Genomic DNA, 14,473 nt, shown 5'->3' with positions numbered 1-14,473 from the left:
CATATTTCAACTTGTATTGTTCAAATTATGCTCAATTCAAGGGTATTACACCAATCAAATTAGAAAGGATTCAAGCTTGGTTCAAAATTTGGCTTAATCAAGCTATTTAAATAGAAGTGAATCAAGCTTGCCTCTAAGTTTCATGCCCAAAACTGATTTAAATACATCAATTAAGCAAGCAATTGATTTTCTATTTTATTATTGATAAATACCATGTTATAACTTGTCCAGGTTGGTTAACTCCATAATCTAGTAACTCCATCAACTCAGATGTTGAAGCAATCTATAGAAAAAATAAGAACTAATTTGGCTCTTAAATATGCATTATATCTATCCACTTTCATAGTTCATGTGTTGAAAATTCTCTTTTAGAAGTTTTAGTACTTCTATGACTCCTTCCATCCATATGTCAAGCCTACCCATGTTTCGGTCAGGCTCACTTGAGTTCACAAGCTAGAGGAAAACTGGAACTGGTATCTAAGCCTAGTTCTTAGATGTACTACGTTGCCAATGTTGAGCCATGTTTGCACTAAAGATGCAAATGAGTCGGGTCGAACCGGGTCATAAGTAACTCCGGCCCAACCCGATTCCTTGCTCGAGTTCTATTGTTGGACCCGAACTCAACCAATATAAAATCGAGTCAGGTCGGATGGAGTGGAGTCTGTGACTAAAATTTTGATCCAATGGGTTATTCAAGTCATGTCAGATCCATGTATAAATTAGTTCAAACTCAAAAAAAAAATGAGTCTAGATCGAGTTTGAATCGGGTTTGGGTCAAGTTCGAGTCGGGTCATAAATATGGAGTTCCAAAGTAAAAGTTAAATTTGGACAAAAAAAAAATCTTAGCTTCATTATAAGACATGAATATCTCTTTGGAAGCATGTTATGGCACATTCAGCAAGATGATTTTTTCCAACAAAGCTCAGAAAATAATTAAAAAGAGTTCCAAAAATTGAGCTTTCCTTGTGGATTATACAAATTATTATATCTAATATACTAAAACAAAGTATGCATAGAATACCAAGTCAATCATAGTATCAATCTAAACATCAAACTTTCCATCTAAAGAAATCACTCAACTATCTAGCTTGCTACAGCATCCCCCATGTCATGTGAATAAAATCAGATCAAGAAGCTTGGATTGGTGGGATGATGACACCATTTATTTCAAACCAATTAATTGATAATGGATGGCACTATTAAATAGTTCTACAAATTCTAGCTCACAATTCTTAGTGCTTCCAAGCAGTATGCTTTCATTTCTACCATATTGTGCACAGATGGAGTTTACAAATTTAGTTTATAGATTTTCTACATACCAAGACCTGTATGTGGGTTAAGCCATCAATTAAAATAAACTTGCACAACTTGTTCCATAATTAGTGCTTTATAAATCATGGAGTAAAGCAAGGAACAAGTTCATGGAATCTAAAATTATACATGTAATAAAAGGTTCCATCATTTATGGTTTTTGGTTTTAAGCTACTTTTCCAATTGAACAATTCTATAATTGAAGTTTGTTCCATTATATGTTAACACAAAAACCATATAACTTGTGTCGACTTGAGTTGGGTCGGGTAATAGGTCAGAAGATCCAAATTAGACCCATATAATAATTGGGATGAGTCGGATTGGGTCAGCTCGAAATTCAATAAACCCTGTCCCGATCCGAAATATGGAATTGGTCTAAATTTGAAACCCGACATAGCTCCACGGGTCCTTAAATTGGGTCCGAATCAGATGTAAGCAGATTAGGTTGGGTTGGATCACGAGTCAACCCAACCTATTTGTGGCCTTAGTTTGCACTAACTGACAAGGTTGTTGCTGAGAGTGGTATAAGAATTTAGATGTACACATTCTCTACTTGAACATTTGAGAGATAATTATGACCAACTCATTTATTGAGGTATTATCCCTCTATAGTTGTCTATGGAGTCCTAACCTTCTATCTCTAAAAGGTTTTAAGAGGGAGGACTGAGGAGCAACTCTACCTAGTGCTATATATTTTCTTTCCCCACAATATTCCTTTCGAGAAATGCTATGTGTCCAAAGTAGCAAGAAAGAACATTTCATAAATGGGATTGCCTATGATAAAAGGGCATTGGTTGTAATAAGGATGTTAGCAACATTCATGGATCGTATAAAGCACCAATCTTCTCATAACAAGTGGCCCTAGCCCTGCTATCAGGTTGGACCCCAACACACTTTCTCCTTCATAAAGCTTATATTTCTTCTTCCTCATGGTTTTGATGTGTTTTTTAGAGAGGCAAGTAGGCCAAAATGACCCAAATAGTATGCATATAACCCAACTTGGTCTTGGTCAAATATAGTCTGATATATTCAAACTTTTGAACGAGTGCACTCAATGAGAATTTAGATCTAGCACATAATACTCGAAGCTAAAGTTTGAAAGAGAACCTGGTTTGATTTTCTTTCAAAATAAAATGAGTGAGGTTAGACTAATTGGGTCAAAATTTGGACTCAATCTAACCATGTTGATAAAACTGCCCCTACATCCTATCCAACATAAACCGATAATTTAGAATAGTACTAGTATTAAAATAATTATATTTTTAATTTATTTGAAATTTTTTAATTTTCAATTATCAGCAGTATTTTCCTTTTTTGTAATTTCTTATTTTTGATATTTACTTGCCAATGATTTCATACTTGGAGCATGGTTCTGATTAATTTCTACATACAACCAATTTCTAGTATTTTAAACCAATAATTTCTTATTCAACCATGGATTGAATTGTTTTTAAATAATTTTCAAAATTTTCAAGTCGCAAAAATTTGGCAGTTTATTTTTTTATTTGAAATTCTTTATTCGGAATATCTACTTTCCAATAAATTCAAATTTTGACCATATATGGTTCAGATTAATTTCTAATAATAGATTTTTTAATTATGGTGGGATATTTTTTGTATTTTAGGAAGAGAAAGACTAAATTTGGGATTGTGAAGTGATACATAGAATTTGAGAGAAGTATTCCAAGATTTCAAAACCTGTAGTTTTAATATAGAGATAATGTAAAATTTAGCCAACAAATATATAAAATAAAGTTAATGTACCTAAAAATTTCTTGTAGCCAGATGGAATAGAGACATTTAGAATTACGAGACCCTTCATTAATGTTTCCTGAACCACCCATTCCAAACGAGGTCCTCAAAATTCTAGAAAATTAAGAGAAGGGCCCTACATGGACTGAGGACTAGATGAAGTATACAAAGGTGAAATACATGCTGCTTACCTTATGTGTTTTTTATGAGGATTTTGGAGATCCAATGCATGGGAAACAACAAGAGATTACTAGCACTCTTCTAATGAAGTAGAAGGAAGGAATCACTCTTTAAATATATGAAAATTAATTTTGGGTGGCATCCAGGAGGATGGTTGGTTTTGTTATTTTATGTTGTCTTTTCAAAGTGGATTACTTAGTTGCTAGGGACAAGGTGAGGGCTGAGGCTCATCTCTATCTCCTACATACAACCTATCATATGCAGCATCAGAATCTACGAAATCTATTAATGGAAAACAAGTTTAAGAATTAATTTATAGAAGAAAGGTTCATGAATGACAAAAAAAAAAAGCATTAATGATGTACAGAATGTATGAGATTTTGTTGTTCTCTTAGTCAAACAACAAGTGTCTTTTAACATGCAAATCATGATAACTAGTTGTTTCAAATTGGAAATATATTTGCTTAGAATACATTACTGGAAGAGATTTGCTATAGTTTCAAATAAGTTATGTCAAGTGGGATTTGGGGTCGTGGGGTATCTTTCACACAAAAGAAGGATTCACCTTCTTTCATATGAACCCACCATTGGATCATCCACTAATTGCCTTAACATTTGTGTAGGAGGATGAATAATAAACTTTTGGAGTGCTTTGAGATCTATGCGGTGGATGATCCAATGATGGACTTGTGCAAAAGAAGGTAACTTCTTCTTTTGCAAAAAAGATACAACTTGATTTTAGCAAAAAAAAAAAAAGATACAACTTGCGATCCATTCGATTTCAACTTTATTGAAGGATTAACTTTTGTTGACCATCTTTACTAATTGATAAATATGTATAAAATATTTGGCAATAGCACACAAATAATATATGCTAGATATGGGCTCACCCATGTCTATTCAAAAAGCTAATATCTATACATATTGAACCCTTTATGTTTTCAAGGTTTATTGATAGAATCTGAATCTTTTCTTCTTAGACAAACAACTATGAAATCTATTAATGGAAAATAAGTGTAGGACTTATCATATAGAGAAAAAGTTCAATAATGACAAAAAGGAGTCATTAGTAGGGTATGAAGATTCTATCATTGGTTTTACCAAAAAAAAAAAAGATTCTATCATTGGTCATATATTTTTTAGTTAAACTACAAGTGTCTTTAACATGCAAGTTACGATAACTTGATAACTAGTTGTTTCCAACTGATAATGTATTTGCATAGAATTCATTACTAGAAGAGATTTGCTATAGTTTCAAGTAGATTATGTCAAATGCCATTTTGCCTTCATCAAAGAAATAACCTTTCTTGGGAGACTTTTATGGAGATAAAGATGTATAAAATATGTGGTTATAGCCTCAAATTAGATGTAGAAAGCTATTTTCAAATTTTTACCTATTATCTTAAAATCACCTAAAAAGAATTTTTAACCCTCCAAGAAGTGCTTTTGTCCCTCCAACAACAAAACTAAACAAGGTAGCAGTTTCCTAGTCAGACTTTAGTACACAGCATAGTTTAAATTATATATATGAACATATTAGATTTGCTGCCAATAATACATTATTTTGATAGCCCTAGGAATCTCATAGCATGCATGTCTTGCAAGTCATTCTAAATGAGAAGCTAAGTTTACTCTTTAAGTTGCACATTAACTATAATCCAGAAGTAAAGAAAAACTGTGCACTCCATTTGCTGCTTCACATCTTCTTTCTCTTCTTTTCTTCTCTTTCCTCTTTCTAGTTTTTTAGATACATCGAACATCGTTTTGAGAACTACATCTATTCTATGTGTGCACCACCAAAAAAGTATATGGTGTGATCATCTTCCTTTGCTGCAGTCAATTTTATGTTGAATAAATATGTTCAGCTTATTTATTTACTTTGAAGGAGAGAAATAGTAAAAGTAGATCTATTTAAAATATCTATAAAATTATCCAAAATTAAAAAAATAAGCTACCCAAGTTCCATGTCATCTTTCATCTGCATTGGAATTTGCAAGCGCCGGTCTTCAGTCTAGTCAACGTTGGACTGTGCGAATAAAACACCATTACTTCTGGAGTCTGTTGAGGGCTGTCAAGGAATTTTGGAATTCTTGGATTGGGGAGAATGGGTTTGTTTGGTTCTAGACTTGGGTTGGAAGGGTTCGACGTAAACAGAGTGTACGAAATCAAGGGGATAGAGTGGGGAATAGACGGCTGGAATAGGGTGGAAAAAGAGAAGACGAGAACGAGAAGAGAGCGGTCAAACTCAAGGACTCGCATTCGCTGGAAATATTGTTGTTTACATGGAGGAAGACTCCTTGTTGACTTGGGAGAAGGACTCCTTGTTCCTCGGTCACTCCGATTCCGAGCAGGACTCTGCTTCCGTAACGGGATCCAGTCAAAATCGAGTTTATAAATCGCGTTCATGGCCCCGTCCTCTACAAACCTTAGGTCTGGCCGGAGAAGAGAAGAACCATGTCCACCTCCGCAAAGCGCAACTGGGCGGATCTCCCCTTGGATCTCCTCGGCGACATCGCCAGCCGGCTGACATTACGTGACTACCGCCGTTTCTGCAGGGTCTGCACCTCCTGGGCCTCCGTGAAGTCCCCCTACACGCTCTATCTCCTCCTCCCCGGCGACGACGGCGAGTACCAAAACCTCCTCCGTGCCACCGACCACACCTCTTTGCCTGCCCCCGCTCTCCCGGCGCTCCGCGGCAGGTGGTGCGTTGGATCCCAGGATGACTGGCTCTCCACCCTCGACGAATTCTCCCAACTAAGCCTTTTGAACCTTATCACGAGAGAAGAGATCAAGCTCCCCTCCATCGCTCCCCTCCCTCAAATCGACGCCTTCTCCAAAGTCGTATGCGGACGGCAATACTGGAGCCGCATCTTCTTTCCTCCTGAGGACTTCCGCCTTCTTGCCTCCGTTTCGAAGGTCGTCTTCTCCCCGAATCCGTCACCCGCGAGCTACACGGCAGTGGCCTTCCTCGACTACCCGGCCAAATTTTTGTACACCAGAGCGGGTGACGACAAGTGGACCGCCGCTGAAGAATTGGACCGTGCGAAAGACGTCATATATCGTGACGGCAGGTTCCTGGCCGTTTTCGGAAATGGAGAAGCCGTGGCTGTTGATCTCGGCGCTGACAGCAGGCCTTCTGCATTCCTCGCTTCGCGGGCCGCCGACTCCTTGTTCTCCGTCAAGTATCTGGTGGACTCCGCCGGTGATCTGCTGCAGGTCCGGAGATATCTGAGACGCACTACAGTTGGAGATGAGAATCGGATAGTGATCAAGACTACGAGGATTCAGGTCTTCAAGTGCGATGTGAAACGGCGCGTATGGGTGCCGGTGGAGAGCCTGGGCGACCGATCGCTGTTGGTGGGGACGTGTTGTTCTGTCTCCTTCTCGGCTCAAGAGATCCCTGGACTGAAAGGGAACCGGGTCTATTTTACTGAGGATTATTGGGTTTTCCTTCATGCCGGTGCGGTGAGAGACGCGCAATATGATGTAGGAGTCTTCCGCTTGGAAGATGGAAGTCTCGAGCCATGTCTTCCGATTCCAAGTCCTAAGCCAAACTTCGGTCCGCCCATTTGGGTTATACTGCCCCCAGCATTGCTGGACGTTGGCGTGGATTGCAAGATATAGTCAAGAGTACAGTTGTAGGGGTAGCGCTTATCAATTGTTAACGTTATTCTTCGTTTTTTTTTTTTTTGATTTTTGAATGGCTATCAGAACAAATGTATTAGGAAAAACTTAATAAGATATATCTTCTTTTTTTTTCTTTTTTTTTTTTAGTTTTGAATGGCAATCAGTCCAAATATATGAGGAAAAACTTAATAAGATACGATGAATATGACCTCTCTTTTTCTGCATTTCAGTAAGCAACATACTTTGCATCATAAATATGTGCTCACCTCTAACATGGAGGCCTATGGAAGGGAAGAGGTGTGTGGCACAGCCTGGCATGCCGCATACCACATGTGCGATCACTAGCCCACTTCCCTCAAGATCCAACATGACGTTCATAGGAAAGAATTCCGTTTAAGTAAGAGGTCTTGTTTTCACATATCTGATGTAGGACTAAATAAGGAACGAGTTTTTAAACTTTTGAAACAACTAACAATTAGGAGGCAAGATTGGTTTTTTCTAATTTTGAAATTAAATCTTTTCAAATTAAAACTCCAATAGGATCATCTTCTTAATGTACGAATATTTTCTTTCTCTCGCTTGCGTGGAAAAAGAGTCCCAGAAAGCCAATCTAGCCTGATATCTTCTTTCACTCGCCTGTACGAATGGTCCAATCTCTCTTATTTACTTGTCCAAACATCCATTAATTGCTAAACTTATCTCTTTCTCCCTCCCTCAACTCATCCCTCCTCTTAAACTCTATCCCATTGCAATCTACACCCCCCCCCCCCCCCCCCCCCCCCCCCCCCCCCCCCACCAAAAACAAAGGTACCCTCCTCTCTTTCTCCCCACCAATCCGTACACTCCTCTCTTGTTCTCTCTTCCCCTTCCCCCCATTCCCTATGTCTCTCTCTGTCTTAGTTGCCTTCCAATTTACATTAATTTTTGATAGATCATGACAGGACTAATGAAGTAGAAAAGTTATCTTTAATAAAGAAATTTCCTTATGTAGTCCAAGTGCTTCCATTTTTCATAGATCTTTCTTTTATGCTTTTACTATTTTAGTAATGTTTTATAAATTCTACCAGTTTATTTTTATTAAACATAATTATTGACAACTATACACTATTTTACTCAAAAATCTAACTCTACAAGTGTTCCAACTTTTATCCTATCCAAATTAAATTATGAACCGAGATTATTTAATGTACAATCCAAGTGGCTACATGCTAGTTTAATTGTAGTTGCATAAATTATGATCATCATTTTGTAGTACATAATTATGATCGTTATTTGATCTTCATTATTTAAATCCTTATTAATGAGGTTTATGCTGAATATTTAATTAATTTTATTTTTGTGATTTAGGTTAGACTTTTTCAAAAATAATTTGCTTTGAATTTTATTAAATCATTGGCCCTCTATTCTCAATTGAATGTGCATATTTATCTTACCTACTGGACACAGGATACAAGTTGATGTGATTTCAAAAAGGGCTTATAATTGGCTACAAGAATATTCAGATAAAATTCAGAATATATGGTTTCTACTAAAAAAACTAATTGCAGTGAAATTGATGCATATGAAGGATATAAATTAGAGTATATAATAAGTTTTAGGAATAATCTATCATCGGTCACATTTTATTAGTTAAACTACAAGTGTCATTTAACATGCAAGTCATGACAACTTCTTGTTTCAAATTGATAATGTATTTGCTTAGAATAGATTACTAGAAGAGACATGATATAGTTTCAAATAAATTATGTCCATCTGATTTTATGTTCATCGAATGCGTAACCTTTGTTGGGAAGAAATGACATAGTAGGTGGATAACAAAAGCAAATCAGAAACCCTAAATTAGGATTCAATCATGAACTAGAACATGGGAACAAAGGGAATTGAGATAATTGGAGGAACTAGGTTTCAGAAGCTTACGAGATGTCAAGTGGTGGCTTCAATGATAGTGGACAGATGTCTCATCTCTCTCCTCAATGACAAGACAAATGGGATTTGCTCTCTCTCTCTCTCTCTCTAGTGGCTAGGAATGGCCCTCAGACCCAACTATAGGGGCTCATCCCTTCTGTTGTACTACATTTTGATAACTATTTAAAGAGACATGAATGGAATTATGATGAATTATCATGGGTAGCTTATTAAGATCAAAAGAAAATACATATTCCTACTGTGTCTTAAGAAGAGTTTTACCCAAAAGATTCAAATTAGAACTTTTCTTAGTTTTTAGAGTAAGCAGAAGTGTCTATCAGCTTGTGCACAACTTTATATAAAGTAGTGGCAAGAATACTGGTAGAGCGGATAAAGCCTTTGCTTTCCGAAATTATTTGCCAGGAGCAAGGTGCTTTTGTAGAAGGTAGAAGCATCTTCGATAATGTCATGTTGGCCAAAGGATGATGTGGGATCTTCAGTGAGCCCCGAAGTGGCGAAGCCTGATGGGACCTGGAGCTACTTAAGTGTGCCGATCACAAGTAGGAGACTACGGGTATTTGAGTGCACCGGGCTAGTGTAACGGGTCCAGGGTAGTCTGGAGGGATGGCGGGCAGCGTCTCTATCTATGATGGGTAGATTAACGTTGATCAGATCTGTACTTGACTCCGTACCCATCTATCTCATATCAAACATGGTGGTGCCGAGGACAGTGCTACTGAAGATCGAGTGACTACTTTGGGGCTTCTTATGGGGCTCACATGGTGGTGGTCGGGAGGTGCACTTGGTGGCATGAGAGAGTATCTGTCTTTCTTTTAGTAAGGGTGGCCTTGGATTTCTATCTCTCCTGGAGAGACGGGAGGTGCTTATTGCCCGGCATGCAGTCCGGTTTCTTTTGGAGCTGCAGAAGATCTGGAGCCGGACCATAGTAGCCCGCTATGGGCGGGTGGGCCCTGAGGCACTGGCCCGAGGATAGAGATGTTCTTTCCTATGGTAAGAGATTGCGAGGTACTTGCCTACTGCGTTGGTCCACACTAGATAGATGATAGTTGATGGGCGCAGTATTGATGTGGCTGGAGATCCATGGGTAGATGCCTTACCCTTGCAACATTGGCCGACTATGGTTAGTATCGAGGCGGCGGAGGGCCTGCGTGTCTGTGATCTTCTTGTCTCCGAGGGGGCTGAATAGGACGAGACTAGGCTAGCTCAGCTTTTTGGGGGGCACCTGGCAGAGAGGATTCAATCCCTCCCGCTACTTGGGTGCGCGGTCTAGACATGCGGGTTTGGAGTACCTCCACTAGGACCAGTGTCAGGATGGGCGATCTCTCCTGCATTCTCTGGCAGCAGTACGAGCCTGGGCCAGACTGCGCCTGGATCTAGCACTTGGGACTCCGTCCGAGGGTAGCACTGTTCTTCTAGAAGGTAGTCTGAGACCGGCTTCCGATGAGGGTAGTCCTTAGTGGTCAAGGATTGAGGATTCCCTTGGTATGTGGGGATTGTGGTGTGGACGAGACGGTGGACCACATTTTGTTTCAGTGCACATGGGCTAGGGCGACTTGGCAACTAGCAGAAATCCCACAGGAGGTTCAATGCCGGAGGGACCAGTTTCTATAGGCCATGCGCCGATGCTCGGAGTCCCCTCTGCTTCACTAGGAGGTGGTTCGGGTGATTTGCACGTCCTGCCAGATTTGGTTGGCTAGAAATGCTCAAATCTTTAGCGAATGCAATATATCGCCGAGACTTGTGGTAGAGACTGCCCAAGTGCAGGCGGCAAAGCTTAGTCACGTCATACTTGTCAAAGGAACCTTGACAGCTTGGGATATTTAGGGTTTCCATTCTACTTCGGCAGCATCCCGTATGGTGTTTTTTACCTAGGAGTCCCCACCTACGAGTTTCCTCAAGGTCAACTTCAATGGGTCCATCTTGGATAGAGGTACGAGGGGCGGCGCGGGTTTTGTTATTCGAGACCCGTCTATTAGGGTCGTGGCTGCAAGGGGCAGTCAACTCATCGACATATCGATTCTAGGTGCGAAGTTGTGGGCCGCTTGGGCGGGCCTTCGTCACGCCCAGTGTGTTTTACGGGCCAGTTCCATCATCCTGGAGGAAAATTCGACCACGGTCGTTAGTTGGGTCCGAGGGAGGCCAAAGGGTAATGGTAGTGCCCACCCTTTGCTCCGAGATATCTTGGCAATGGTGGGGGCTGGAGGGGCTTTTCAGGCCAAGCATATGTTCCGTGAAGCGAATGGGGCTGCGGACTCAGTGGCTGCTTATGTAGCCAGTCACTCTGGTAGCACCCTGTAGGCTGGAGATGAGGAGTTGCCCCTAGCACTCCGAAGTATTTCGTTTTTTGATTTTATTGGGTGTATCCGTGCTCATCAGGTATGATCCACCCGCCTTAGCAAAAAAAAAAAGAAGAAGTTGTTTAAATTTTTTTACCAATTATCTCAAAGTTTTCTAAGGTTGTATTTGGTAATCCAAATGGCATCACTATGGTGATCTTAGATCACCGGTGATCCTCATCTTGGGCTAATGTGTTCTTCGATGATCTAAGATCACCATATATGGTATGCTATATTTCAAGGATTAAAGATCGTCATATATCCATGATTGACCTATTTGGTATACCACGGAAATCCAAGATCACTAACTTTATAATATCAAATTTAACCTTGATATGTTCCATATATTCCACACATTTTAATTTGGGCTGAAGGAGGGATAGGGGATAGTTGGGCCAATTTGTTCCACTAGCCCAAGGGGTATTTTTATCAGCCTAACATTACTGCCTAAACATGCTTTAGAAACCTCTCCTCAGGGATGACTTTAACATCACTAGATTGGATGGCGATTTTAAGATAGGGGATGATTTGGGATCACTAATATGTGGAAGTACTCAGGTGTAACCAAATGAAGTGATCTCATCATCTCTACATATATCATTATTTATCTTAGAGTTATCATAATTATAATGTTTGAATGGTTTAAATTTGAAGCAACTGAAGTAGGAAAACTATATGAACCTAGGACAAAAGAGGATAGTAGTTCCAAAAAAATAGTCCAAGCACAAGTACATTAGTTGGCCCTTTTTCTTTTTTTGGTATCCATAGATTCTTCAAAATTCGTCCAAAGTCACATGAAAAAGAATAAATTTCTTCGTGAATATCCACATGGTAAATACTTTTTTTTTGAAATATGATGCGTAAAAAGAATATATTCTAAAACATCCACACAATAATGTTATTTTTTTCAAATTGATGCTTAAAAAGGAAATATTTCAAACTTAGGAAAAATTCAACGAAAAGAATAAATTTCTCCATGCACATCCACATGGAAATGAAATATGATACTTAAAGAGGAAAAATTTCACACACCTAAAATAATCCTTCAAAAAAACTTAAAAACATGTAAATGGATTCAAAATCCATTCAAAATTGTTCACAAAGAAAAAAAATTTTCTACGCACATCCATGCACGAAATTTTTGTCATGATATTTCATGTCTAAAAATGAAATATGGACTCTCAAAAAAAAACACACCTAAATATGTTGGTTCTTATTTCTTTTGGAAACTTAGAGAAAACTAAACTTTTGCTGCTTATTTATTCTCATCCAAATATGAAAAATTTTGACCTTGCATTTACTATCTTGGCATAAATATAGATCTTACTTCTATATATTTTCTGAGAACTCAGACTCTTATGCACTCTGATGGGGCAAATATTGCATTTTGACCCCGGACCAGACTGACCTCCTTGACCTTGGACGAAAATCGAGGTGAACGACTTCAACCTTTTTCAAAGAGCCACCAGCTGAGAAGAATAATCAGCATGCATCGACAAAGGCCGACAGTCCTAACAACCGACAACCCTCGCAGCCCGCAGTCATGGCGGCACCATGCCCCACGTTCAACCTGTAACGCGCGCTGCCCATGCAGACTAACTCCCACACTGCGGCCTTACCACCGACCGTTGCTTGGCCATCATTGCACCTCACACCGGCCTAAGTAACGACAAGACTAGCACTCCTATATCAAGAGAGCAAATCGAGGACTTGACATATGCAATATGTAATGTACACATATATGATATCACTCACAAAGCGACCCTCTACTAAAATCCTCTTTTTTTCGATATTGTTGCCCTATTGTTCTGATTCAGGCATCGGAGGGTCTCCTACCGAAAACTTTCCAGTAAGTGGACTTCTTACAGGCCACCAGATGGAGGTGACTAGCGCCCGATGCCTCAACCAGCCTGCTCAACTAGTCTCAAGTCGATCTCAGGGTCATCCAAGCTGCACTCCCACCTCGGTCTGAATTTGGTGACAACATATTGGTGCTAAAGGAAGGGTCACCCCCAGCTATATCAACATCAATTGAAGGAAGAGACAACCAGCATGAGGTCACGAGGAACTCGCGGCACATCGCATGCATCGCAGCGTCATGCTTCGACCTGCCGTAGGTCATTGTAGATCTTCGAACCTGCTCCACCGGAATAGCTAGCTGTGCCTGTAGATAATAAACAATTCAACATTCTCACTCAATAGGAGTAAGCGTTGACCACAAAGATCCAGGGCTTGCAGCAGATAGTGGCATGATTGGAGTCGGTTCGATCGAAATCCGACCACCCCTAGCCCCCACTCCCAGTAGCTGGCGCACTGCATGTGCCTAGTCAGCCACCGCTCATAGGATCGAAATCCCGAATGGTTGCATCAGGGTTGACACACCCAATGGAGCGACCCCGGCTGGAATGGGAAACAATGCACCCCAAGCCCTTATTTTGGTGGGGACTTCGTCCAGAGCCTTTCGTTGGCTCGCCTCGTGGAGCCTCTGCCCTAGTGGGATGTCAACCTCAATAGAAGAAATGAGAAAATGGGCCATCAAATTCAGGCCCTCAAAAGACAGGCTCTGAGGGCGAGCAATAACCTCAATTTCTCCTCAGAACTCCTCTTTTCCTGGCAGAACATGGAGGAACCACTCCCACCTTAGTTCAAGATGCCGCAAGTAGAGTCGTACGATCGCACCTCGGATCCCTTGGATAAACTTGAGAGTCTAAAGGCTCTTATGATACTTCACGGAGCCACCGACGTCGTGCTTTACAAGGCGTTCCCTACGACCCTTTGCAAGGCAACTTAGTTTTGGTTCTCCAGATTTTGACCAAAATCCATCCACTCCTTTGGGCAACTCGCCCGCCTTTTCACGGTATATCTTGTCTCTAGCTGAAGACGACGCCGCGGCTTGGACATGCTGCTCGACATCAAGTAGAGGAAGAGAAAATTCGTTAAAGAATATGTCATCCACTTTAATGCGGCGACATTAGAGGTCCGCAACTTGGACCAATCGGTCACGATGTCTGTGATGAAGAGCAGCCTGCGATCGTTGAACTTTCTCTTCTTCCTAAAGAAGCACTTCCCAGATGATTTTGCCAAGATGTTGGCGTAGGTTAACAAGTATGCCAACACCAAGAAAGCTACGGCCTCCCACCATGAGTCTGCTAGCAGGAGACCCCCCCAAGGAAGCAAGAGGGGGCACGAGGAGCAAAGAGAGCCGAGGAGTGTCTCATCTCGGTGAGAAAAGGGGCTCGTAATGGCCCAAGAGCCCTCCTCGGAAGTTTGAGAGGTACACCCCTATCATTGCTCCGAGGACCAAGATTTTCATAAAAATTGAAGGTCGAGGCTACCTACAC

At 40.5% G+C, this 14,473-nt stretch overlaps 1 protein-coding gene across 1 annotated transcript; it reads left to right on the top strand.

Annotated features, from left to right (window-relative positions):
- Positions 1-5,684: 5,684 nt before the first annotated feature.
- LOC103722114 (putative F-box protein At4g22165) lies at positions 5,685-6,901 on the top strand. The gene has a single exon (XM_008812554.3). It carries the CDS (start codon positions 5,698-5,700, stop codon positions 6,865-6,867), a length of 1,170 nt encoding a protein of 389 aa, XP_008810776.3. The 5' UTR covers positions 5,685-5,697; the 3' UTR covers positions 6,868-6,901.
- Positions 6,902-14,473: the final 7,572 nt, after the last annotated feature.

This window comes from Phoenix dactylifera, chromosome 2 (genome assembly GCF_051530095.1).
Source record: "Phoenix dactylifera cultivar Ajwa chromosome 2, Ajwa_hap1_PhDact_Kaust_v1.1, whole genome shotgun sequence".
Classification (NCBI taxonomy): domain Eukaryota; kingdom Viridiplantae; phylum Streptophyta; class Magnoliopsida; order Arecales; family Arecaceae; genus Phoenix; species Phoenix dactylifera.
Note: the sequence above shows the minus strand (reverse complement) of the source record. Positions and strands in the feature narration are given on the sequence as shown.

Bases quoted from the DNA above. Each gene is read 5' to 3' on its own strand.
- LOC103722114 (XM_008812554.3), top strand. From the start codon at position 5,698: ATGTCCACCTCCGCAAAGCGCAACTGGGCGGATCTCCCCTTGGATCTC.